Source organism: Seriola aureovittata, chromosome 16 (assembly GCF_021018895.1).
Source record: "Seriola aureovittata isolate HTS-2021-v1 ecotype China chromosome 16, ASM2101889v1, whole genome shotgun sequence".
NCBI lineage: Eukaryota > Metazoa > Chordata > Actinopteri > Carangiformes > Carangidae > Seriola > Seriola aureovittata.
Window position 1 is genome coordinate 16,949,329 of NC_079379.1, and position 27,890 is coordinate 16,977,218.

Genomic DNA, 27,890 nt, shown 5'->3' on the forward strand with positions numbered 1-27,890 from the left:
TCTTTCACAGTGCGTAAGGTATTCCAAGTGAGTCACAGATGATTGCAGTTTTCCCCTATGACCACTGTGTAATAAGGTACATGAACCCCCTTCTTCATATCCCTCCCTCTGGCTTTCTTTCTCTCTTTGGCAAAATGACCATCATCCAAAATAATATTTGCCATCTGATGAGTGCTTGAGATGAGTAGGAATATAGTTTCACACTTTTCTTTTTTTTTTACTCTTTTCAACCGTTTTCTTTTTTCCCCTTTTCACTTGTATTTCGTTGAACTTGACTTTTTGACATGTGCGCCCCACCCTTTCCCCCCGCCTTGTTGTATTTTTTATACGTGTGTAAAACAACAGTGGGGCTTGAACGTTTCCCTGGGTGGTCTCCCTTGTACTCCGAGATCCTTTCGACTCTCTAAGGGTTTTCATTTGAGAGGGTAGCGGTTCACTGCCACAGCTAGCCTGCAGCTTTAAGCCCTGCTTCCCTTTCAGTTTGATGTTTATTAACCATTTCAATGCTAGTTTGTGTGTTTTTGCATGCACAGTTGGAAAAAAAAAGACACACTGTTGAATTTAACCTTTTTTCTAGACAGGCAATCAAAACCTCTGACATTATTTGTCAGGTAAAAATAAATATTGTGCTGCTAACAAGGTAGCGCAACAGAAGTTTGTTTTCAGTTGTTCTTCAACCAACCATGGTGGAAATTCAGCAGACTTTAAAATCAACTGACTCTGTTCTAGTTACAAATGATTCAGACCTAAAATTTCCACATCATTATCACAGTTTATAGCTTGACAGTTGATTGAAGTGAAATTCTATAACCATGCTGGTTTTTTGTTTGGCAGGAGTGTGACATGTGATTCTGCAACTCTCCAGCAGGGAGCACTCTTGGCACATATACATGATATTTACTTGAAGGCTTTTTCAAAGTCTTAACAACCAAAAGTGTCAAACATTTGTTATTAGAAATGAGTATCAAATGAAATTAAATTATGGTAATAATTTAAAATAACATTTTTACAAATAATATCAAACACATGTTGGCTTTTAAAGTTGTAATTTGATTGACATGATTCCACAAGATTGAAAGCCAGTGTTGTCTTTGACTCCTAAAGGTATTGAGATAATTTCCCTAAGAATACGCTTGTTTATTATATAAGTGTTGCTGAGGTGCTATGAATACAGTTGTCTATTTTACTACGATCCAGAAAGATTCAATCCCAAGCATCAACATCTAGCAGGCCTATAAAAACTGTTTGTCTCTTCTGTCTGTCCGTCCCTCATTAAAACAAAATGAAACACCATCGTCATCCAAGTGGCAAACACAGACCACCAATGACCATCTGAGCCACACACACACGCACACAGATGCAAACGGTGCTATTTCTGAGTGACACAAATCCCTGCTCAGATGACGTGTTGAAAAGTGAATCGATGCCACAGCAGTGATTTTATGTAAGACTTTTTCTCTCTGTTGGTCTGTCTCTCTCTCCCTCTCTCTCTCCCTCTCTCTCTCTCTCTCCTCTCTGACTGGGTTTTTGACAGTTTGGAAAGTTTGAAGTCATGGGTTTTAATCAGGGCCTTGCGGCCGGGCTCAGAGCATGGCGTGGCATGGTATGATGGCTCAGTTTAAAGATGTGGGTCTGGGTCTGGGCCAAGCCTGGGTGGCACTGCTAGAAAGAGAGAGGGGTTGGTGAGACAGTGAGAGAGACTGAAGGAGAGAAAGATATGGGGGAGAGAATCTACTCTCACTGCACCCACAGCACACAGCAAGTTTGGCCACAGACCCCCAAAGGCCTGAATTGGCTGCATTAATGACAGCTGATTATGTGTGGGCATGCGTGTCTGCATAAGGTGTGGACATGGGTGTACACAGATTTTTACACAAACACAAACACAATGTTTGATCAGTGTGGGGAAGTGTGGCGAATAGATGAATTAATCTAAATCATCCTGCGGTTTTTAGCCTCACCAGTTTTACATCAGGTCCTGCTGCTAATGTGTGTGTATGTGGTGAATACTTTTACTCCTACTGTGGCAATCATGACTTGATGAACCATGATGATTTTTAAACATTATTTTCTATGAAAACAAATGGAAAGCATGAATATAATTAACAAACTGCAGTAAAAGGATTTAGAAGATTATCAGTGCATGACTTTTTATGCATTTTCACTTTTCTCTCCGCCTAAATAAAATTCTGAGCCACTCTGTGGGGGAAAATGTTATTTTACAAACTGTTACTCAACATTTGACTGACTTTGTAGGAGACTTAAGTGATGTTGTACCTCTGGAATGCGACGTTCTTGCAAGAAGATGCAACTGTGGACTCAGAGATTGAGTTCATTGCCATATTGCTGCACTTTTTCCCACAATCTATCCAGTCTGTCTTGACAATCTACACATCAGTGAGATTCTTGAGCAGGTTGGGCTGCCCTCTCACCTCTGAGAAAAAGATGAGAAATAATGTGGAGCAGTGTTTATTTTAATCTCTGGGTCTACAGGTGGCTGAAAACAGGATATTTCTGCTTTAAATAACCTGTAAGGATTGTGAGAGTTAAATCTCTGTATTCCCAATGTTCTTATGTTTGCTTTATTTAGAGATGACAGACAAACATTATGCCCTGTGTGACAAGACAAATTCCCAGCAAGGCTATCATATCACATTTTATCTATTTTAGGATTACGTCATTTTATCTGTGACCTATATCATTAACTCAGTCACATAAAATCATTGCGGCCACATAGTGTACTGTATATCTTTTTGTTCTGGCAATTGGATAACAAGGATTAGATTACTGGAGGTGGGACAGATAAAAAATGAGAGAATTCCCCTGATGCCTTCGGTCATTTGTGATATACGCAGAGGTTAAGTGAATGTAGTGTGTGTTGTGTCTTGATCTCAGAGAAGTTAATGTGTATGTGTGTGTGTGAGTGTGTGTGTTGTCGTGCCAGGGCCACATTAGAGGAGCCTTTCAAGTCTTTTCGACCTCCTCCTACTCCTCTGCATAGTGCTTGTGTTGTGGTCTGCTCAACAGCCAACCTCTCAGAACCCCTGCGAACTCTGTGTGTGTGTGTGCGTGTGTGTGTGTGTGTGTGTGTGTGTGTGTGTGTGTGTGTGTGCCCATATATGATGTTGTAGGGTTATTCCCAGTGTGTGGGATCCCCCAATATCCTGCTGGATTTCTCTTTTGTATCCCTATCCCTGTTTCCGCCGCCTCTCCTCTCATATCACTGTCTCTCTTTGTGATTAATATAATGGAGATGTATAAAAATTATGAGTACTGTCATCTTTGATTGTGTGTGACTCAGTTTCGTCGTCACCTCCATGCTGCTATGATAAGTCTACAGCTCTGCCCCTATAATGTAGTCGATGACAAACGTGGGGCCTGGTCTCATCCTCCTCTCTACACACACACCCACAGCTCTTTGATAACTACGCCAATCGCTCCAAGCTTGCGCTAACACATTTCAGCACACTAGCACTCATTGTGAATTGGGTTCAGAATAAAAGGTTAGCTAACGCTTTGATCCTTACCAAACAGAACACACGCTCATTTGCCGTGACACACCACGCCATTGTGCTTTATGTGCCAGCCGAAGGGAAGGCGGAAGACTGTACATCTCTTATATGTTGTCAGTATCTTTAAAACTCTTCTCTCCACATGTTCGATACTTGTTGCCTACTGTGAGATAATACAAGATGTTTAAGCTAATGAATCTCTCAGCGGTCTATCAGCCTTCATTAAGAATATGTTTTCTTTATTCCACAAACAGATCAGCCCATTACCCTCACCTGAACTATTTCACTCTCTTGTTAGTCCATAAAAACAGTAATGATGTTTATATTGGCTAACAATTGCCTCATGCACAGAAAACATGATAATAAAAGTATTACTTAGCCTCAATACAGTAGACGGTTGCATTGTTATTACTGGCTTATGCCTTGTTGTCTGTCTGAGAGGGTTCAGAGAGATCGGTCTTTGGAGGAGCTCTGTGTAGGTGCAGATAAAAGTAAGAAACAAATACAGTTTCAGAATATCCTGTTGATATGTAGGAAATAGGCACATATAAGATTACTTATTTTGCTTTATATTATTATTATTATTTTCCTTTGGAGCTACTTATGCAAAAAAAGATATACAAGAACAGACAAGTCAAACCACAGTACAACCACTAGTTTTTACTGTAGTTTTACAGTTGATACTTCAACGTATACTTTTCATGACAGGGCAGAATTAAAGGAAATTAAAATTAAAGGAATCAATTTTATGTTTAATGTAATGGACTGTGATATACTGTTATGGATTATTTTGCTTAAAATTTTAGAGCACTTAATTAATTAGTTGAATGGGAAAATCATCAACTATTTTTAAGTTGCTTAATCCTTCCACTAATGTTTTACAGTCACTGCTTCCAGCCTCAAAAATGTGAATATTTGCTGGTTTTCTTAGTCCTCTCTGATAATAAATTGAACATTTTATTCTCGGGCAGTTCAAGAGACAAAACAAGCAATTTTAAGATGCCTTTGGCTCTTGGAAATCATGGTGGGGCATTTTTCTCTGTTCTCAATTAATCAAATGGATTAGAAAAAAAGTAATTGATAATAAAAAGCCCTACAAAACTGTTGTCATATCTATCACAAAAAACCTTGATTGACCCTTTTGTTAAGTTCCAATATGCTTGGAGTCTTTATAATTTGGACAACATATCTTCACAATACAATTCCAACAAAAGTCATATGTACTAGGGATGCACCAATCCAGCTTGTTTCTCAGGGTATCTTCCCATACCAATTACCGATCTGATAACAGCGCTCCTTTGAGCACCCCAGCTTTCTCAGTGTGGGCCATGGGTTGTTTCTAATGCAACATAACTCCACATAGTAAGACACCAGATTGTATAAAGATAGGAGAAGGTACAAGTGGATATATGCATGGAAATATGCTGTAACACAGTTCCAGCAGTAGTTTGGAGGTATAGGAAGAGTCATACTACCAATAACAGAAGCACTGTGTATAAAACAGGTGTGTAAGTGCTTCCGACTTGGCACAAGGATTATCTGTGGGAATTGGTGTTTCAGTGAATGATCAGACTGTGAAGTCAAGCTCTGTGGACAACGTCCAAGAAGAGAATCATTACTCACAAAACTGCAAGATTAAATTTTGCCAAAGAGCATGAGAAGAGGCCTGGTGAATATTGGCAGCACATTGTTTGGGCAGATGAAAATAAAATAAAGTTGTCTGGATTAGAAGGGGTCCATGTTTGGTGTGGACCTGGCAAGCATATATATATATATGTGTGTGTGTGTGTGTGTGTGTGTGTGTGTGTGTGTGTGTGTGTGTGTGTGTACTGACTTTTATTGCAATTGGTTCTTTATTATGGACCTTTCATTACAGTTTAATTAGTCAAACATTTATGTTTTGTATTGTCTTCATTCTTCTTGGGCTTTGACCAAAAACAAAATAAAATTTTGAATAATTATTACTGATATTACAGTATTAGCCAGTCACTTACATAATAACTATAAAAAGCCACATTTAGATGTGTGTATATGCCTCTGTTTGTGTGTGTTTGAGTATATATACAGTATATATATATGTCTCTGTTTTTGTGTATGTACATGCATGTGTATTTACAAACACCTTTCCACATTTGGCTGTCTCTGTGTGTCTGTGTCCATATACATTTACAAACACTTTTACACATTTGGTGTGTGTGCGTGTGTGCACTTGTGTTTGTATCTTCACACTATGAATCCGTGTGTCTACATACCTGCCAGGCTGTGCTGAATTGACTGGGCCTGGTCAGCATGAGGAAGCAGCCAGGGGAAGATTGAGGCAGCCAGATGCGGTGGCCCTCGGCTACCGAGGATATCATTACCCTGGGTGTGTAGCCGGCCAAAACAGGAGCCCCCAAGCGGAGTTTCATCAAGGTGGACCCCCGTCTGTGGCGAGGGGGAGGATACCAGTTAACCTGTTGTCCTGCAGTGAGGAGCGGTATTAAGCAGCAGGTGGAAAGAGAAAGCATCCCGTGACTGGAATGAGGTGGAAACAAGAAAGTGTGCAGATACTTGCAGGGTAGCAGTCAGACACACTCAAACTGTGGAAGATTGTCTCTTTTGAATTCCCTTCCCTGCTTCTTTTGCAACTCAACAGGGAACCCTGTAGTCACTCTGTGTGTGTTTGCCTGTACATTTTACATAAAGTTTTATATTATCTTTTCTAACCCATGAGTCCTATTTTCCAGTATCATTTACCACAATGTAGCTTTTGCTTTGCTTTGAGCCCACGCAGAAATGTATCTGAAAATTTCCATTCAAAGGAAATTGCCGGGATATTTTTGGTGCGTGACTGTGACAGAACAACTTGATGCATGGCCACTGGCAACGACATCAGCAGTATCTTCATACGGGAATTGGACCGTCTCCCCTTAGTGAGGTAACCCATAGGCCATGAATCATGCTGCCTTGCTCCATAGTCCTGTGGTCCCGGGGGTTGACAGTCTGACCGCTCCTCAATGTGGTCTCTCTCCTCTACTCACGCTCCTCCCATCCCCGTCACCACACATTCCAACCACCGGACTGGTCACATAAGGTCAAGAAAATAGAATGGAGCCGAATAGATTAGAAGTTGTGTGTACTGTATGTACCCAGTGTTGGTTAGCGGGACCCCACTTGTTCTGCATTTGCAGATTAATGACCAGAGTTTGTGGAGGGGAAGAATGACTGATAGATGACCAAAAAAAAAAAAACACAACATCTGAGAGAAACATAGCTTTACAAACAAGCATGGAGGCAGAGACAAAGGCGCTGGAAAGAAGGGTATCCCTGTGCGTTTCTGTTTGCAGCTTGTCTGTTTTGGCAGCTCAGACATGCAGCTAGTCTGGCAGTCTGCCTGTCTGGTCCTCTCGGGTCTCTCCTCCAAACTGGTGGGTCACTGGTGTTTGGATCACTACAGTTGGCTGTTAACCACCAACTTGGACTGAGCCTCACCGCCATGTGTTTGATTCGGCTCAGTCATTTATTATGTACACACTATGAAAATTAAAGTCATATATCAAAAAAAGTTTACTTGGAAGTGAAAAAGAAAAGAGAATACAAAGACAGGGTGAGAGAGTGAGGTACTGGGGAGGCGGAAATAATATAGTAAAATAAGGGCAGAAGTTATTGTAATAATAATGATAAAAATAATAAAATCACTGAAGTGTTTCACCAATTAGAATCATATTTGTTGCTTTTAAAGCGCACCAGTGAGTTCATCAAAAGCTTAGGGAAGAGATAAATGCCAGTTCATCCAGTGCAGGAGAGGCCCTTGAGCAAGTGGTTTTGACAGTGCCCCAGGCCATACTCCAGCTGAGTTAAACACACCCCGACGTGTGTGCTTGTGTGACTCTGTGTGTGTGAGAGAGAGGCATGACACGTCTAAGGGTGTGATGTAGTCACTTCCTCCCACTGGACTGAGCGACTGTTGTCTGCTTGACCCTGCGCCAGTTAACCCCTCGCCACCCCTGGCACTGCGGGTGAAGGCCCCGGGTGTGTGTGCTTGAGAGGGAGAGAAAGACAGATTGTATTTGTGTGTATAGCGTGTGTTGGCAGACTGCAGGTGTCTGGTCGCGGTGTCAGGGTGTTAAGAGGTCTTCAGAGAGGCCCCCCAACTCTGAGCATCTGTTTCGGAGGGAGGGGAGCAGCAGAAAAGAGGAGGAGAGGTTGGGCGAGGGTTACCAACACATACCCTGAGGGGTGTGGGGGGTCTTATGGGAGCAGTCGCTGACAAGCAGGTGCCTATGTTGACAGTAACCCTTCATACTTGAACCCCAAACACACACACACCGCACACACTTACAATAAATCCTGGAGAGTCGAGTGTAATTGCAGAGCCTGATTGGAGGGAATGCAGAGGGAATCCCCTTTTACACACACACACACCACTGGCTCTCTTTGCTTGGGGTCAAAGGTGAGAGAAAGAGGAGAGCACACAGAACTCTGACTTTTCCTGCTTGACTGTGTGTGTCTGTGTGTGTGTGTGGGTGCGGCTTATTTGCGTGCATGATGAGTGCAGTATCTCCACACATGCGGACCATGTGAACTCATGCTTCAGCTACAACACGGAAATGGGCACGGGCTTGTTTCCTGTGATATTTCTTCCCCCAAGACGATGTATACTAATACACATAAGCAACAGTAATGGAAATTCTACAGCAGTTGTGCTTCACATTTTTAACGTGTGTGTTTGTGTGTGTGTGTGTGTGTGTGTGTGTTTGTAAATGAAACCCATTTGGACCAAATGTTTGTTAGTCAGGTGTACCAGTCCATGTCTGGGAATGATTACTTTGGTAAGCAGGGGGGGAGGCGGCACACAGCAGGAGGTCGAGGAAAATTGGAACAGCTGTTGATTAACATGAGTGCTTTCTCTCTTTCGTTTTTTTTTTACTCTCTTTCAGTAGAGGAGGAGGAGGAAGATGAGGAGATGATGGAGGCGAAGCCAGGCCCCGAGTCAGAGCAGCAGGATGAAGACGACAACAGGGAAAACAAAGATGGTAAATTAATGGCTGATGGAAATGTAAAAACTGTAATGGTCAACTTCTGTCAACCACCTCATTGATAATGTCCAAGTTTTCTCAAATTCAGTAATATTTCCTCCATATAAATTATCCTGATATACGAGGCAGTTCATGCCCCGGTCACTACAGGCATCCTCCTCTTCATCCTTGAGTCCTCTCATTCCCTCGACTTCTCACACTCGGCTGTCACGAAACACGGCGACTCGTGTGTGACATCCTCTGCCGGTCAGTGGGTGTATCAGATGGGAGGGTGGGGGTAGGTTACACTGGGGGTTAAGGCGGGTCCAGCATATCAGCTCCATGGCATGTGAGGGTCAGCACTGATTAAAAACCTGTCACTTGACCCCTCGACCACACTTCAAAGTGGAGAGGAATAGAGAAGTAAGTATGTGTGTGTATGTGTGTGTGTGTGTGCGTGCATGTGTGTGTGTGCGTACATGTTTGTGTGTGTATGAGGAGGGTTCACACAGTAAATAATAGGGAAAAGACAAACAGCTCTTGGGTGAATTAAAACACAGCATGTGATGGACTCACAGATGGACAGACATATTCATATTCAACCACACAAACAAATCCGTGACTGTACTTTAGTCTCAGCCAAACACACAGAGAGAGATGTATATACACACGCACTCATAAACACACAGTCATCCGTCTCCGCTCCATCCTGGCCTATTAGAAGGTCTGGCCTTTGATCTCTGCCACTCGATTCACTGGGTCTTTTCTGACAACTCGTAAGAAATACAAAGGGATGGGGGGGGATCAAAGTCAAGAGGCAGGGTAAAGGTCGATATATGTGTGTCTGTGCATGTTTGTGTGTGTAAAATCGCATGTGTGCTTGGGGACAGTGACTTCAAAAACCGGACGCCGTGCTGTGCAGCCATTACGTTCAAAGGGAGGCGGGTCGCTCAGAGGGCTTTGTTTTTCTCTTGTTTATGAAGTTCTTACTGTAGGGTTTTATTAGAAAAGATGCATTAGGAACTGTTTGTAGTTTATTATGTCCTGGATGTGATTTTGGTTTTGATAGAGATGAAGTGAATGTTAATCTGACATCGGAAGCACATCATGTACAGTACTCTTATTGCTTTTTCTAGTAGTAGTAAACATGACAGTACTACGTGTGTGTGTGTGTGTGTGTGTGTGTGTGAGTTTTCAGGAGGATATCCGCCCTATTATAGTCAGGAGTTGAATGTAACAGAGTCCAGAGTCACAGGCACATTTATTAGACTTTAAATGCATTGGTAAATTTTAGCAAATGCCTAAAAATGATGGATGTCCTGTAATGTCATAAATTGGGAAATTTAAGAAGCCGGGAAGATTACTAATTTTTAAACTTTCATATTTTACCAAATTAGATTTTTTATATATGTGACAGACAGGCCTACAGGTTCTTCTGATACCTGTTTTGAATATTTAAAAGGTACTGTGGTACTGACACATGATGATATACTGAAATAACCCAAGTTGAGCTGAAACTGATAAATTGATAAATTAGCTTATCAGCATAAAATTTATCGACCGCTATTTTGGTGATTAATTAATCCTTTAAGTTGCCAGAAGCCAAACTAGCAACAAATTGCAGGGATTTTTATTTTCTTTCTTTGTCTTACTTTGGTAATTAATTTAATGTCTTTGGGTTCTTGTAAAACATCACCTTGGGCTTTTAGAAAGAGACCCAATGATCTAACACTTAGTCGTTTAGTTGAGATAATTATTGGCAAATTAATCGATTAACTGCAGCCCTAAATTCAAGTTGGTGCACTGGGAACAATATGAGCACGAGTCTCCCTCACATGCACCTGTGTTTTTATTTATGTTCCCTCCAACAGGCACGTTTCCGGTGCTGAGGGAGCTGACAGAAGAGGAGAGGCAGCAGATCCTTCACTCCTCTGAGTTTCAGAGTTTCTTTGACTGCAGCATCCGAGTGATGGAGAGAGCTCTGGGTGAAGACAGCGACATCTTCTTCGACTACAGCGGCCGGGACCTGGAAGACAAAGAGGGGTGAGCAGGGAGGAGGGAGGATGTGTTTGGATGCACATGTGAGTGTTTACTTGCATGCCTCGAACTAGGAAATGTGCGAAGACTGACTCATGCCCACTGTTTCACTCCAGGGGCCTGGGAGGCTCCTTTGTTCTTCAGAATATATGTCTTCCCGCTGATGTCATACTCTCAGTGGGTTAAATACTCCTGTGAACTGAAAACCATCACAACCTTAAGAACATTGTCTTGCCATCTGATGGGTTGGCTCTGAACAGAGGTTATCCAAGTGGTGATTGAAGTTGTAAGAGTCATAAGTGCAAAGCTGTTTTGGGATACAGTTCTGCTGTGACAGATGAATGCTGTTTTTACTGACTCACTTCAACTTTGACCGCTGTAGCCACAGAGGAGCATCAAGCCTGTGGTCAAATAGAGATTATGTCTAAAACAGGCCATGGCCAACTGCTTAACTTCAGTCCCATTCTTTTTCCATTGGCTTGCTTTTTCTGAGAATGTAGCAACGTAACCCTCATTTCATTACCATTACTAATTCTACATAGTACGGCACACAAAGTAGGTGGCATTTACACTGTGTAGAGAATTTGTTCTGTTTAACACTAAAACTGGTGACAAGTAGGGCTCAGACATAAACAAAAACTATGATGGTCTTACTGCTACTGTGGCCACTGACATGCTTCTTTTTCACTATTTAAGTTAACGTATGTGTGAGTCCCCTTTACCGATCCAAATCCATGTTTTCCGGTGTCTGAAGTTACTTACTGACTCAGCATGCCCGAACATGCTATTTCTCATGTTTGTTAAAAGAAAGACATTTTTAAAGGGGTAGTTCAGCGATTTAATAATCCACTTTTATAAAATTGGGAGAATTGCAAGAGACAGATAAAGAGCGGTCAAAGTCGGAGCAGCAGAGTTCAAGATATCCTGAGTTTTAATCTCAGTCTTTCATTAAACCCGATGACCTGATGACCAGGGTTATTTTTTATCAATTTAAAAAAAATTTTTTTTTTTTAATCAAACTTAAGAAACCTACTTCGGAACCAAAGGCAACAATATACAACTGTTTTGAAGTGGAGGAGTGGAACTTTAAACTGAATTTCTTGTATCATTCATTCACCCCTACAGAATGAAGCCATTTTTTTTCTCAGCAGGTTCCTTTTTACTTTTACTGACTGGAACAAAACTGATGTCTTCAGGTCTGATGAAGAAGTAACCTTTGACCCTAATCTCTACTGTCTGTCTGCAGAGACTTGGGTAGCGGCTCCAGTCTCTCTTTCAGTAGACTCTTCTATGATGAACACTGGTCGAAACATCGTGTTATCACCTGTCTTGACTGGTCTCCTCAGGTGAGGCCACGTTTTGTGTGTTACTTTGATTTCAAAGCTGTAACTCATCCCCACATTGTAAAGTTATTTCTCAAGAAATACCAGCAGTATTTAAGCAGGTTTTAAACCTCTGAAACGTACTTACTGTTTCTTAGTGTTTGAAGAGAGTGGGAGTAGATCATGAAGTTCCACATGGTTGATTTAAGGTGTCTCTGTTTTTTATTAACATCCCTCTCCCTTTCTTTCTCTCTCAGTACCCTGAGTTGCTGGTCGCCTCCTATAACAATAATGAAGATGCTCCTCATGAACCGGATGGTGTTGCCCTAGTGTGGAACATTAAGTTTAAGAAGGCCACACCTGAATACATCTTTCACTGTCAGGTACTTAAACGTTTCAAATTTCACATATATATCCATGTATACCATAGGAGTTATGATGGCAGGTTACAATAGGGAATAAGTTAGGTTTGCCATTTCTTTTTTTCCCTGTAGGTGTGGTGGATTGCATCTATCTAACGGCCACAGAGCTAAATGGGAAAAAAAAAAAAAAAGCAAAACATCTTCCTCTCTCCTCAGGATTTCAAACTTATACCATATCTGGCAACCCAACATTCAATGCACCCAGTAATCTACAGCTTTTCCCCCTTTTCTGTGCTGTAATGGCAGCACCTTTGTGAGTGAAAAATTATGCGTGAAGCAAAGGGAAATGAAAGGTGGCTCGACATGCACTCATTTGACCTTGCAGATTAGATTATCGCTGAACACTGCCACTGGAGGCCAGTTTCAATGGAAGAAACTCAGGCCTTGGTGGGAAAGAAACTCACTGACGAGTGTGATGTTAATGGTAAATGACACTGGGAAAATGGCAGGAGGAGGGAGGGAGGAAGGGAGGAGAGGAGGGATGGAGGGAATGGGTGTGAGGGCTTCACGGTTCCCAGGAGACAGGCGAGGCCATATAGAGACGTCTTGGTAGTAAAATGATGTGGCCTACCACTTCCTAATCCGAGGCTGCCACATGTGTGTGTTAGCCCACCCACATTGCCGCTGCATCTAATGTCAGCAGTGCTGTTTCCCAATAATTGACAGGTCTACGTTGTACAAATCACTGTAAACATGGAAATACACCTGTAATAGTATTAATGTCACAAACAATCAGCTCACTGTCTTAGAAATGATGTTAGAAATGCACCCATATACTCTCAAGCTTTATCCAGTCATAGGAAATAGATTTTCTCTCTCTTTCTCAAACAGACACAGAACCACATATTCCTGCAGACCGCATGCTGCTTGCAAATATTTCGATGTGAAGCTTACCATATACGTCTAGCTCCATAATGGATTTTTAAAGCGCTCCATTCTTGCACTGCACCATAATTTATGCTGCTGCTGAAATCCATGTGGTCTTAGGTATGGATTACAGCTATGCATCTTGTAGCTGTAGGATTCAGTAGTTTTTCCATGTGGGTCTTTGACGGAATATGTACAGTACATCTGACTTTATTAACAGTGTGGTTTCTGAGCACGCTGATCTGTGAATTGTCAGTGTTAAACACAAGACGTTTGGGGAACGCGAATATTTGTGTAAGCAGCTGATAAAATGCTTAGTGTATCAAAAGGGGGCAATCAGCTGCAAATACGTATGACAGAGGTGAAGTGTATTCAAGTTTAAGTGGAAATACAATGACAAGAACATAATGGCACATGTTTGCCCTGAAATGTTGGGAAATTTCAATTTATAACAGAATGAAGCATCGTCACTGTAGTTTGTTTTGATTTTCTGACACATACAAACCACTTCTACAAACACAGTCGATTTGTTTTCAGTGTTTACTGGAAGGATGTGCATTAGATGAAGTGATATCAGATGGAGAAAAGAAAGAAGAAAGAATGAAGGAAAACACAAAGTCTCCCGTGCCTCCCTTTCCCAAGCCCCCCCCAATGTTAGTCAGCGAGTTAATGTGGCCTGGGGCTGTGCCATGGTCTTTTCATGAGGGGAGAAAGTCAATGACAAGAAAACAGAAACATAAAACAAAAGAAAGGCAGAGTGGGCAGCAAATGAGCAGGGATAAACAGTGGAGGATAGAACGAAGATAAATTAATTAAATGTGAAAAGAGAAAGAAAGGGGAGGTTGGATTGGATTTGGACCTAAGGAAGAGAAGAATATGTAGATTGCATTACTTTATTACTCTCTTTCTGTCTGCGGGGCCTTTTGCAAACACAATTGCGACTCTGTAGTTAGCCGTGGATCAGATGGCTTTTAATGTGCAAGCATGCTCTGCCGTTTAACCCCCCAAAACCACAGGGCCGTGTGCCTCTTCCCCTTTCTTCCTCTACTTTCTCATATTTTGCTTTTCACCTTCCACCTCCCATGCTCAGCTATGGGAACACTCGCTATTTACGCGGTACGCGCGTACACACGTATGTATGTGTTGGGTTGGCTGGCTCCAGTAGATGGTTTTGTAGCCTCTCAGACATTTTTTGTTTTTCCAGACTTGCCGGCTGAAGCAGCTTAAATCTGGTGGATGGATAGGTAGATGGCTGACTACTGTATGTGTGTATGCATGTGTTTGTGTGTGTGTGTGTGCATTGCACACATGTGTAAAGACTGTGGCGTGTGTGTTTGGGAGAGAGTACAGATACAAAAGAATGATAGTGCTGGGCCAGTATTGGAGGGTTGGGGTTTGTGGTTGAGGTCTGGTTCAGCGGGGGCTTTATCGTATAAGGCTATGGCTTATAGAAGGCTTCATGTTACAGATGAGGTTTTGGTGAGGTCAAGCTTCTATATTTCTTGTCTGGCTGTATGCAGTTTGGTAAACGGGCTTAGCAATGCAAAAATTCCTGCCCTGTTTCCTCAGAATTTAAAGTTATATGAAATAGAAAAATGCAGATTATCCACTGTTATAAAGATCTTGTTGATTTTCATTGGATATACAATGATTCCTAAAAGAACAATTAGCTGTTTTTTACTTTGCAGAACCATTGTTAGGGTTTATGTTCTTGATGTGCTGGAGTGGTGGAAAATAAATCATTTCAAAGCTGGCGTTGGTTTGGTTTTGGGAGGAGTTTCAGTGACATTTTGGGCAAAAGCAATCTCGTGATCTTGCCTAAATATTTTTGGCAGTATGCAGTGGTGTTGTAATATTGCATTCTAATGCAATAGTTCAGGAGACAACATTTGACAAATCTTTTTCCCATGTGGAATAAACAGATGGCACTGAAATCTCATGGTTATGCTTTCATTTTCCCATCTCCTGTTTTGCTGTTGCCTTTCTGCTCTTTTTACCTCTTTTTTTACACTTATGTATCAGAACCATTCACAGGACTCTAAATGCAGAATAATTTGACTAGATTATTGTGTATGGCACAGAATATAAAGTGTTCTTTAAATGGTATTTAACAGTGGGAATATCAAACCTGTTGTATTGATCCAGTTTTACATTTAAACGGTCACATAGTTTTTGTAATTGATTTCCCTCTTCAATTATTTGTTTCAGTTATAACAGATCATTTTTGTGACATTTTATTATTTTATTCTTGTTTATGCCATGAAATGTAATGCACAAATGCAATGTTATTGTTCTCTTACTCATAATGGCGAACTGTATCTGAAATTAAACAGTATCTCAGTGTACTCCCATTGTACTGGCAAACCTTTTACAGCCCCCTTAAGGACCCGAGGCAGTTTTATGACCCCACTTCAGTTGCCATTGATCTGTAATAAAGTGAAGGAAGTGTGTGATCCATTAGTGTGCGGGTTGGTTTGTACTTCAGGAAAGGGGCTGCTGGTGCTGTGGATTCTGGTACCAGTTGAGCGTGCCTCCCCTCATCACGGCCGTCCCAGCAGTTGAACCCATCATCGCCCCGTCCCAGTTGGGTCCAATCTTGTAACTTCACACCAGCCTCTCAAGTGGGCAAAGGCAGGCCACATTAAAGGGCCCGTTTGACTTAAAACCTCTGGTGAACCCCTGAAACCACATGCCTCCCTTTAACAACCCCCGCTGCTACTGTCATATCCCATTGGAGTCAGTTATATTTTTATTAATATCTTTCTGTTTCGTGTCGCTCCATAGGCCTTTGGCACTTTCAGAAAGGTTGAGTAAGAGAAGCAGAGCAGCCAGGGATGAGAGTGGTGGTGGTGGGGGGTGTTGTGAGGGGTCGGGAGGGTAAAGAGAGTTTGAAAGAGAGAACAATACAACAGCATTATTCAGAGGATTTATTTGGTTGGAACGCATGTGAAATTACACTGGAGGATGGAGCAGCATTGTGTTAGCAAGCAAGCTTAGCAGAGAAATCCTCTGAGTGCTCACTGAGCAGATGAGTTTAGACTGTGGGACTGGATTTGATTTGTGGCACATAGATGAAGCTTCTACTTGCAAAGATGAATTTTGCAGTGAACTGGATTATTTTGTACAACTTTGAATGTATTCATTGAAGCTGCTTTATGCATAAATTGACACATGTGGTGAAGGAAATGGGGACACACAAACTTAATTGTTTGAATATTATATGTATTAACATGCTGCACCACAAGCACATAATTTCTCGCAGGCAGTCAGAGTTACAAGTATGTGTTAATCATTGTGTTGTTGTTGTTAGTATTTAGGTGTCATCCTGAGTCTGGGTATCAAATCTAAATATTTTTTAAGTAACAACCAAAATGTGTCCATAAAAGTGTTACATGTCGGCATTGAATTTCTTCTGCTTCTGATCTAAATCAGGAAACTTTGCTAACTTTAGACTGTATTTAATTTTGGAAAGGTTTAGTGTAATCAAGTGTAATTTGAGTATCTGTATCAGAAATGAATAGAAACAAATAGAATAGAATAGAATAGAATAGAGTACTAGGTTGTTGAGTCGAACAACATGAATCCAACAATAAAGCCGCAAAGCAGCAAAAGTGAAAATATGAGCCAAGCAAACAAACAAGATATGGAAAATAAAGGGAGAGCAGCTCCAGAGGGGAGAGAGAAAGGCCTGTTTGTGTTCCCGGAGCCTCCTCCTCGTGCTTTCCCTCCGTCAAACCGTCATTCTTTGCTCGGTGAAATGGAGACTCTGCTTGGTATTTCTCTCTCCTCGCCAGAAACCACGGAGTGACAAAATCCGTGGGGTGTCATAAACGAGCAAAGCCAGGGGGAGAAAGGGAGGAGAAAGGTGGTTGCAGGGGTGGGGGCGTTTGAGAAGCGGGGATGCAAGAGAAGACAGTCGGATCCATCTGGTCCTGATAAGGCAGAGTGGAAAACACATGAGTGTGTTGAGCTGGGGTGGGGGGTGGGGGCATGGACCGTGGATCTACTTGGGACGATATACTTTCTATTGTGCCCTATCAGCCCCCCCGCCTCCTTCTTTTCTTCTCACCATAGCACCCTCGCTCCGTTTGTACCTTCCCAAGCCGACTTCAGCAACAGTTTGTTGCCCGAGGAAAAAACGAAAGAGAGGAGGAGGCAACAAAGGAGGGAGTGTTCCCCTCACTACAACTTTCTTTCTCTCTCTGTCATTCCTCCGAATCTCCCTAATCCCTCGTTGGGTGCCATCTTTCATCACTGCCTACCATGTGTGTATTATCCTCTACAGAACACTTCCCATTAATATAATAAGGGCTGCCAGAAGCACTTAGCCTTGTGAGCCTGTGTGAGATATGGTAGATGATACTTTGTGTGTGTGAGTTTCTCCCTCGTGCAAGCACACACACGCATGCTCACACACACACACACACACACACACACACACACACACACACACACAGAGTAGACCTTGCCCAAGGAAAGAAATGAAACCCACTGTTCTGACTGCGAGAGTGTCTCCATGTAAAACGGCCACAATTTATCTCAGGCCCAATATACAGAAGTGACTCTCGCTGCTGCTTTTTCTTCCAGGAGCTGTCACTCCCCACATCCTCTTCGTCTGGGCTGGCAGGAGATGACTTGGCAGGTGTCTGACCTGCGCTGCATGTGAGATTAGAACCATGCACAGAGCCGCTCGGCATTTGGAAATGAAATGTCAGGCTCAGTACTGAGTCAGCTCTGATATGGAGATGCAATCATAGCGGGAGCATTGCCGGCAAGAGAGTTGTTGAGGTGTTATTTAGACAGATGTGGTGCTTGTATGACTGGTATGTCCAGACTTATGAATCTGAAATGAAGAGGAGCTGCAGGGGAAGTGAAGAGTGTGGCTGTATCTGATTTAAAGGAAAAGTTCCACATTTGGGGAAATAAGCTCATTATTAAAGATGCTATTATTGGAGCTTTTCTTACAGAGAGTTAGATGAGAAGATTGATACCACTCTTGTGTCTGTACGTCAAGTATGAAGCTACTGCCAACAACCAGCTAACTTAGCTTAGCTCAAAGGCTGGAAATGGGAAAACGATCTGGTCTGGCTTCGACCAATGAACCAAAACCCCTTACCATTATCTCCAAAGCTCATAAATGAACACATTATATCTAATTTTTTAATATGTTCAAAAACCAAGCTGTAAAAATGACAATGCACCCTTTTTTTTTGGAGGTTAACAGAGACCAGTAGCTTCCACTGGTTGCCTGTGAACCGTTCCTTGCCAAGAAATAGTTCAGGCTATGTGTTTCCACTTTTTGTGCTAAGCTAAGTTAGCCAGCTAATGGCAGTACCGTCTTATTTCCCATACAGACATGGCATCAATGTAATCATCTAACTAGAAATAAGTGTCTAAACTTTTCCGTTAATTCAGAATAATGGTCTTTACACATACAATATTTTATAGTATAAAATATTGTATGTGTAAAGACTATTACACAGTGTGTGTAAACATGACTGTATAAAATTTATACAGTCATGTTTACACACACTGAAATAAATTGCCTCTAATATATGCAACAACAGTATTTAGATCAATGATGGAAAAGGCTCATGAATGAATGAAATGTAGAAGAAAAGGCATAAACATAACCCAGCTCCCTATAATTCAGCTCTAAACTCGGTCGTTAACTTCATACATGACATCTAAATTGAGAATCCGTCAACCAATTCCCCTTGAGTTTAAATCATAAACGTCCTTATAGCACGGGACAAATTGATCTTATTTCAGCGCCTAATGACATACAGTGGATTTAAAAGGCATATAACTCCAAAACATATGTGCTGATGTGACGTTTGATTAGAAGCATTTAGGGGAAATGGCTTTTATTTTAAGTCCAAGTTGTGGCTGGCAGGCGCCTCAAAGTGCACTATCGGGACAAAGTCGGGCTAATTTTCAGTAGCTCTTTCACTAAGCCTGACAGTGCAGGGGAATGATGGCATAACGTGCGGTTTCTTAAAGAGGGGATTCAGAGTTTAGTCAAGATTTTTCCTCTTAAGATGGGGACACTGATAGGGCTTAGGAGTTAAACTAACATATGGAGCAAATAGAGGGGGTCTCTTGATTTTGCTTCTCTTTTTCATTACTCATGTGGGGTAGAGATGTTTATTCAGGGTGATAACCGGTGGAAGAAAAACAAGAGAGAGTAGAGAGCAGGGATGTTTTCTATTTGTGTCTGTATATGCTTGGGGATTTGCGTGTTTATTTTACATTTTTTATGGTGTTAATAGTAAAAGTAGAATCTTTACTGGAAAGATCAAAGAGAGGAAGGTTTCTGTAGTGAGTTTAAAGATAAGAGTATTAATATATTTTAGGTAGCATACAGTCTATGTTGTACTCCAGATTGTTCCGATTTGGCAAATATATTTAAAACTCAAATGAGAAGTGACACTTTTATAGCATTCTTATGGTTACTGGTTTAGGCAAATAGATAAGACCTAACAAAGTCAGCGATGAGGGAGTAAAGATGCAGTACTAACATGGATAAAGACAAAGTAGTTCACTCAGATGTTAGATGTTTGTTTATAATTCCTTCTCTCTGCTTCTCATGTCTCCTTCACAGTCCCTACAAGGTTTAGAGTTTCTCTGCTTTCTGAGGACTGATGAATGGTTTTGGTGGTGGGGTGTACCTATTTAGTACTCGTGCGGATGTGTGTTTTTGTGAACAGGGATGACAGAGAGGGCAGGACTTGGGTTTATTAGCCCACTGATGGAGTCTGGGGACGCAGACCTCAGACAGCAGCCTGTCAGACAACCACAGAGGGTAAAGGTCATCCCAAAATTCAGGGATGTTAAAAGTCATCAAGTTCAAGGCAGAGTCATCCACATGGATTTGAGTAGGAGTGCTTGGAGTAGCTGTTTTATTGTCCCAAAACCTTCTTTCAATAATTTTTGGACTATTCTCGTTATTGATAGGTCAGGATAGTTGGCTCCTATGGCATCTTACACAGTTATACATGGCTTGATCTTCACATATTCTTTTTAACGATTGCAGCTGCCTTTATTGTACATATGCCATAGAATAAACCTGGCAAGGTGAATTTCATGTGAAATAAATCAAACAGTTGTGGATAATTCAGGTCAGACCATCCACTCCTGTGTGCTAATACAGGCTAATAAACCAAAAACTTTGATCCCTTTTTATCTGATCGTGTAAATAAACTTTTTGGAGAGTGGCTCACTGCTGGCTGATGAGCAACTTTATTTTTACCACCGAAGTTCAGTTTATTTTGAGTGTTGACATCTGAAGCGACTCCCAAACCATTCGTCTGGAAGCCATGACTCCTCAGAAGAAACCAAAAAAAAAGAGAGCGAGAGAGTGTGCAGTGTTTTCTTTGCCTCTGGTTTGTTTTCCAGTCTCCTTTCAAAATGAACTGGGTTTTGAGTTGGCTGCTTCACACATGGTGTGGTGGTGGGGATGGAGAGAGGGGGGGAGGGGGAGGGAGCAGGAGGGAAAGAAATGCAAAGAGAAATGAAAAGTAATACAAATGTTAGACTATTGCAGATTTTTAGATTGACTCAGTCTGCATAAGATCTTCATATTGATCTTCTGTACACCAGGACAAATGTGAGTTATTTGAAATGATGATGCTACCTTAGCACAGTTACTATATACCAGTAGTCCCCACAAATTGATTAGCCCTTTTACTTTTAGTGGTATAAACTTCAGTGCTCAGTTATTGAGCAATATCTCTTCATTTTCATAAAATAACTTTATTTATATAATTTATAAGAAAAAGGGGCTAAAAAAGTTATGAGGGAATATTCTGAATAATGAGGTGTTAAAAATATAAATTCAATGCAAGAGTTGACAGTGGTTTGACCTTTAAACTTTTCAAGGAACACTGTGTAACATCTAAGTTGCCTGTTGGCAGAAGGCTTTAATGAGCCGTAAAGGATAAATATGAAGTTACAGCTTGGCTTTAGGAGACGGAGAACTGTTTTTGATAAAATTGAGGCTAATGTTAAAATCTGTCATGTCCAGCCTCAGTCAAACAGGTGGTCTCCTGCAGCCCCGGGGGAGCATTAATCTAACAGTTGATCACCGTTATTGGATTTAGATTTGACAATGTCCAATGAATTCTCTCATAGGTTAAGGGGATTCATGTAAGCCATTATTGTTTCTGAGAGGGTTTGTTATAGTGGTTCTTCAATCAATCAAACATTAATTTGTTACTGCTTTTATTGTGGCTCTGCACCGGCAACAGCCCGGGCTGCAGGCATATTGATTTCGGGTTGTCTGTCAACATGTCCGTCACATTGTTGTGAATGCAATATCTCAGTAACTCCTTAAGGTGATATCTTCAAATTTGGCACAAATGTTCACTTGGACTCAAGGATGAACTGATTTGATTTGGTGGTCAAAGGTCACTGTGACCTCAGAAAACATGTTTTTGGTCATAATTCACAAATTATGACAGTTTAACACAAATATCTAATAGGATAAAATGATAAAGTGATGACATTTTATATCCAAATGGTCAAAGGTCAACTTCGCTGTGGCATCATAATGTTCTCCAAGAACACTTCTGGCCATTATTCAATGCTGTAACTCAAGAAGGGGAGATTGTAACCATATTTCAGCGGAGGCATACAACTGCAAGGCGGTGATTCTAATTAGTCTGAATTCTTAAATCATATTTATTTTAATTATATTAGTTCACTGTTTATTTAACAGTCGATGACAAATAATGGTATCATAAAGTTTATAGAACATTTTAATATGTACTCTGTTATAAAGGTATTCAAATAAACAATCATACAACCATTGCCTTGTTAATCCATTAATTCATTTGGCAGGATTCTGATAATAAATGTTAGAGACTGTCTCCAAAAACAGTCTCAGAGCTGTTGTCGCAACAACAAAATGGCAGACGCACCGTTTTCAGGAACATTAAATCTGTCAGTGTCAGTTCTTCCAACAAAATCTATGACTGTATCAGGCAACAATCCTTTTGCGAATTGCAAAATTGTGATTTGTGTCTCTGAGCTTCTTGTTGGATGCTCTCTTGGCTGTGTCGTGCCTATAAATTAACATAATTAACAACATGATTATGCTGCTTTGCTAGATGGATGGATGGGGAGGATAAATTTGTCAGTGCATAACATCACTTGCCCTCCTGTAGCACTACGTAGCTGAAACATTTTCTCATCACTCCTCAGCGCAGATGCTTCAGTGGCTCTGGGTCAGGCGAGGCTAGCTGTTGCACGCAGAAGCCCACATGGGACAAGCAGTGAAGAGGAACCAAAACTCAATAAACACGGCACTGGAGAGGGAGGTAGTTCAAGGGTGCGCTTGTCATGATGGAGGCTACAGTGAGCGCTCCAGTGGCTGCTGGGGTTTTGATGCTGTAATGTGAAACGGCTGGGGGAAAGAGGACCACAATTCCCCTCTTTGTCTGGTCTCCGCCCCAGCATCGCCCCTTTCCCCTCTAGTCGGTGGACCCCCACCATAGCCAGACTCATCATCTCCCTCTCCGTCTATCTGCCCGATGTCTGCCACCCATCATGATGCCTTGATCACTCTTTCTCACTCATGCTTCGTCTAGCATTACCGTTTTCGGTTCACATATTTCTTTGTTTTTGCTCTTTTCCTACCATCTACTGTTTTATCTAAGCATTTTATCTTTTCTAACCATCTTCCTCTTTTTTTCAGTCCATTATTTTTAAAATTTTTTTTTTACTTGCCTGTAAAATAACCTCACACCAGAATACTATGCAGTAATTTTGCTCTCTCATCCTCTCCTCCTCTTTATCCTTCTCTCTCCGCAGTCCCCGGTGGTGTCTGTGGGCTTTGCCAGGTTTCATCCCAACCTGGTGGTGGGGGGCACTTACTCAGGGCAGATTGTACTGTGGGACAACCGCAGTCACCGTCGGACCCCTGTTCAGAGGACTCCCCTGTCTGCTGCTGCACACACTGTAAGGCTGACTCTCAGCATCACACATAACATCTAACATAACATGTTAGAGTTGCAGTACCCATCAGATATTTTTAGTGTGTAAGACACTCTGATGTAGGTGTAAGCAGACCTAAATGTTAATTCATGTACTTGTCAACAACTACATGTAACTTCGTCTGTGAAGCATCCATAACTGAAACCTAAAATGTTCTTATTTCTTTCTAAAAATCAGACACGTGTCTAAGAGTTAATTTTTTAAGCCTACAGTCATACAGTGCTTTTAGTGTTGAAACGATTAGTTAATTAGTGAATCTGCAGAGAATCAATCACAGTTTTGATCATCTGTTTAACATGCCTTTATCAGGCGCTCAAATACCAAAGGCTTGCTGTTTGTAGCCTTTCAAATTTGAAGACTGTCTTCTTTTCTTTATTTTATATCATACAAACAGTATTAGTCAGTATTTGTGTACTGGGAAACATTTTATGATATTTTATAGACTAAATGATTCATTTACAGCAATTAAAATAATTGCTAGTTGCAGATCAATGTGATTTCAAACACTAAAACAAGCTGACTTACATGAAAAAGCTTAAATTATTTGCATTAAAAAGGATATAATACAGTGATTTAATAGTAACATTACAAAGGAGCATTAAAACTCCTGACACTTTGGCATTCGAGACTAAATATGCAGCAATCAAAGTTCTAATTTCGAAAACAAAAAAACATCCATAGGTATATTTGGTTTTATGTATAAAGAATGATTTTTTACGCTCAAAAACTCTGGTTATCTGTTTCATCAACACTGTGTGGGTGGTAGTTTGAAACTGATAGAGACAATTTGTTTTTACTGTATCTGTTAATGTGGATGAAGGATAAGACATTTATATGACAATGGCTTGATGTATGTCCCCATGAAAGAAGAAGCTTTGAAACTCAATGTTCTCACAATAGACAAACACACCAAATCACACACTTGATGTGAGCAGTCATACTGTAGATATAACTGGAAGGACAGTTCAGCTCGGGCGCTCCAGTGAACTCAATGACCCTCAGCAAATAACTGACCAGTATACACCAACAATATCTTGAGATCCGTGCTTGCTGTCTATAATCACAGCTACAGACGGCATGTAGACACACACACACACACACACACACACACATACACACACACACACACACTGCTACATGCCATCCATGCTGTAGGTTTAAAGTGGCTGTGGACTCCAATAATGGGGCCGTCGCTCTTGTCCTCTCCAGTCAGTGAGTCCAGCCAGCGAGCACGGTGCTGATTGCTGAATGGATTCTTTGTTCGGCCCAGTACACAAATCAATTACTTCCCAGTAATGACACAATGGTTACGTAGAGTCATTTAAAAGGACGACTGCACACTGGCATGTGAGGTGTCTGTTCGCCTGCTGCATATGTTGGTTCACAGAGTATCTAATGATGTCATGTGCTTAAGGGTAAAGTTACATCATCATGTTTAAAATCTAATTCTATTAATATTCATTTATGAAATTATTGAGATATTTAATTTCCCTGACAGCCAATTATCCCAATATTTATTATGTAAGGTTCGAAATGTCCAGAGAAGTTATTATGCTTCTAATCAATAAGACTAATAATCATGATTTATCATTGTGATCACGATATGCAGTGGAGTAATAAGCGTTTCAGTAGGGACTGTGTCATTTCACAGAGGAGTTATGAGATATTGAAAACGTGGTGTTATGCGTTGTGCAAGTGTGTGTTCCCACCCACATCCTCTTATGCGCCTGTTTGGCTGTATCGCTTTGTTTATATTCACGTGTGTGCGTGTGTGTGTGTGTGTGTGTGTGTGTGTGTGTGTGTGTGTGTGTGTGTGTGTGCGCGCGCGTCTGTGTAGCACCCAGTGTACTGCGTGAACGTGGTTGGCACCCAGAATGCCAACAACCTGATCACTGTGTCTACAGACGGCAGGATGTGCTCCTGGAGTCTGGACATGCTCTCCCAGCCACAGGTACACAACACACTCTTCACTTATCACACAGTCAACACAACCTGCTGCAACCCGTATCTTAAAAAACATTATTCACTATTTTATGACTCAATAACTGGTAAAATGTACCTGCGATTCCACATGTATTTTGATGGACGTGTAGAGGCATGTTTGTGTTTTTGAACTTGTGTTTATGGGCTCACATTAATGCTTGCCTGTGTGTGTGTGTGTGTGTGTGTGTGTGTGTGTGTGTGTGTGTGTGTGTGTGTGTGTGTGTGTGTGTGTGTAGGAGACCATGGAACTAGTGTACAATAAATCCAAACCGGTGGCGGTGACAGGCATGGCCTTTCCCACAGGAGACGTTAACAACTATGTGGTGGGGAGTGAGGAGGGCACTGTCTACACTGCATCCAGACATGGCAGGTAAGTATACACACACACACACACACACACACACACACACACACACACACACACACACACACACACACACACACACTGTTATACACATGTTCATAAATGGTCACAGGATATAACATGGTCACGGTGCTCATAGTGCCGAGAGGTGATTTAAGTCTTTGTTTAATTTTTCTGCTTACATAATCTAGAGAATATATGTATAATAATATAAAATAACTCTAAATATACATTTAGGAGGCATGTTGAGGTTTTTTCTAATTAAATTTATTAATGTTTATTTTTGCTTTGTGGCCTTGGAAATGATTGAAACATTAAAATTAATTTGGAATAAGATTAAATAGTTTCACTTGTTTTAAGAAAAATGAATTCAAAGAGTTAATGATTTTAACTCAAAGCTCTGTTATGTGCTGTGAATTTGTTTTTAGCATGAGTATCCGCAATGAGACACAAACTACTTCACCCTTTTATATTTACCCAATGTGAGACAACTGCAGTGCTTAGAAAGTTATGAATTTTATACTTGTGTTGTCCATCTCCAGTAAGGCAGGTATCTGTGAGATGTTCGAGGGCCACCAGGGGCCAGTGACGGGCATCAGCTGTCACAGCGCAGTGGGCACCGTGGACTTTTCCCACCTCTTCATCACATCCTCCTTTGACTGGACTGTCAAACTCTGGAGCACCAAGGTATAATGTGTGTGTGTGTGTGTGTGTGAGAGAGAGCGAGAGGGGATGTGTGGGGGGTTGATTGTGGACTGGCAGAGCAGAAATATAAATATATGTGTGTGCGTATGTGTGTGTGAGACAGGGGGGGGGTAAAGCTGAGAACTGCAGGTGAGCAACTTTTTGAAAATCAGTCTCTTACTACTTGTGTGTCTGTGTGTGTGTGTGTGCGCGTCTGCGTGTGTGTGTGCGCGTCTGCGTGTGTGTGTGTGTGTGTGTGTTTGTGTGTGTGTGTGTGTGTGTGTGTGTTGGGGAATAATGTGGGTGAGTTGTGTGGCCGGGTATATGGATACTGTGTGGGTGTGCCGTGAAATGATTCAATAGCAAAGTGCAAAAGCGTTTGTGTCAATGACAAAACTGTTGTGATATTGAAACTTTGACAAGTGGAACTTTTTGTTGCACAAATTATTTTGGAACACTGGTTAATTTAACCTGAGTTTAGCCTGCCAGGCAGTTTCCTCTCAGGCTGTGCCTCACAACCAGTAAGATGTACTAATTAAATGGTGTAGTTTTATAGATGGTAAAAACAGGTTTACTGCCAATAGTATAGAAGTAGGCTGGACATCAGAGGAAGATTTGCCTGGTGACGCATAACTCAGGGCAAAAATATCCAACGTAGCTGATTTTGCCTTCACAGGAAAAGTAGAAAATTTGTCACCATCACTCCAGGACAAAGAATGATTATGACATGAACAGGATTTTATTTTAAACAAGACTAAATCAAAACCTAATATATGGCTGGACTGTGTAGTATTTGCATTCCGCCTAGCTGGTTTCAGGTTTCAAACACATAAGTTAAAGATAATGGCTGTGCTGTGATTTTGGCTATCTTTACTTGTAAAATCATCACTCAGAGAGAAAGTTAGATGTGTGCGTGTGGAAGAAAAACTTGACCTCGCGCTCGTGGGGCAAAACTGGCAACTCTCTTCTACAGAGAGTAGTGAGGGTTTGTCCCAAAAAGTTGCTAGAGTTGTCGCTAGTTGCTCTTTTTGCAAAAAAGTCTGAAAAGTCAGTTAATCTAGCAACAAGGACGCTAAGTTGTCAACACTGCTTATTTGCACTTACGTATTTTGAAAGACCAAGGACCAATGATAGGCCAGAGTGACCTAGCCAATAATTAGTTTGTCTTTTGGTAATAAATTGAACTGAAGCCACATTAATTACATTTACCAATACCAATTTGGTATTGTTCAAAAATTGTGTGTGTCCTGTATGCGAGCGCCACTCGTCCCCCATCCCTGCAAAACCCAAATGCATTTATGGGACCAGTGCTGGCTGCCGCCTGCAGGGGCACTCAGTGGATCTAATTCAGACACATTCTGAAGGTGGGCACTCCTCCCCTCGCTGGTTTTGAGTGACCTCGTCCACTCAGGGCATTTGTTCTCCTTTCAAACCGATGTGATGAATTCCATTTGGCAGCATTTTAGTGGCAGTAAAAAGGAAACAGTCACTGTTTCTGTCAGAGAGATGGTTGGAGAATAGAAAAGTTAGCTAACTCATTCAAAGGACACTTTTGGCAGCGGTGGAGGTCGTGAGACACAAAGGAGAACGCTTTGGTACATCTGAGATACTGCACAGAAGAGTTGAAGATATTCTGTGATTGTAATAGGATGGTGTAGATAGATAGATGGATAGAAAGATAGATAGACGGATACTTTATTTATGGT

The 27,890-nt window shown here is 41.4% G+C and overlaps 1 protein-coding gene across 21 annotated transcripts in view; it reads left to right on the forward strand.

Moving 5' to 3' along the window:
- Window positions 1-27,890, forward strand: part of LOC130184154 (cytoplasmic dynein 1 intermediate chain 1) — a 66,403-nt gene that overhangs the window by 14,225 nt on the left and 24,288 nt on the right. For 15 of the 21 annotated variants that reach the window (XM_056399970.1, XM_056399979.1, XM_056399972.1 and 12 more), the window contains 8 exons: window positions 8,432-8,527; window positions 10,381-10,552; window positions 11,793-11,892; window positions 12,126-12,251; window positions 22,971-23,117; window positions 24,991-25,104; window positions 25,373-25,506; window positions 26,043-26,187. In XM_056399970.1, the coding sequence (XP_056255945.1) occupies window positions 8,432-8,527; window positions 10,381-10,552; window positions 11,793-11,892; window positions 12,126-12,251; window positions 22,971-23,117; window positions 24,991-25,104; window positions 25,373-25,506; window positions 26,043-26,187 (1,034 nt within the window). The remainder of the gene's footprint in view (window positions 1-8,431; window positions 8,528-10,380; window positions 10,553-11,792; window positions 11,893-12,125; window positions 12,252-22,970; window positions 23,118-24,990; window positions 25,105-25,372; window positions 25,507-26,042; window positions 26,188-27,890) is intronic. The other 6 variants (XM_056399971.1, XM_056399975.1, XM_056399981.1 and 3 more) reach the window with 1 other exon arrangement.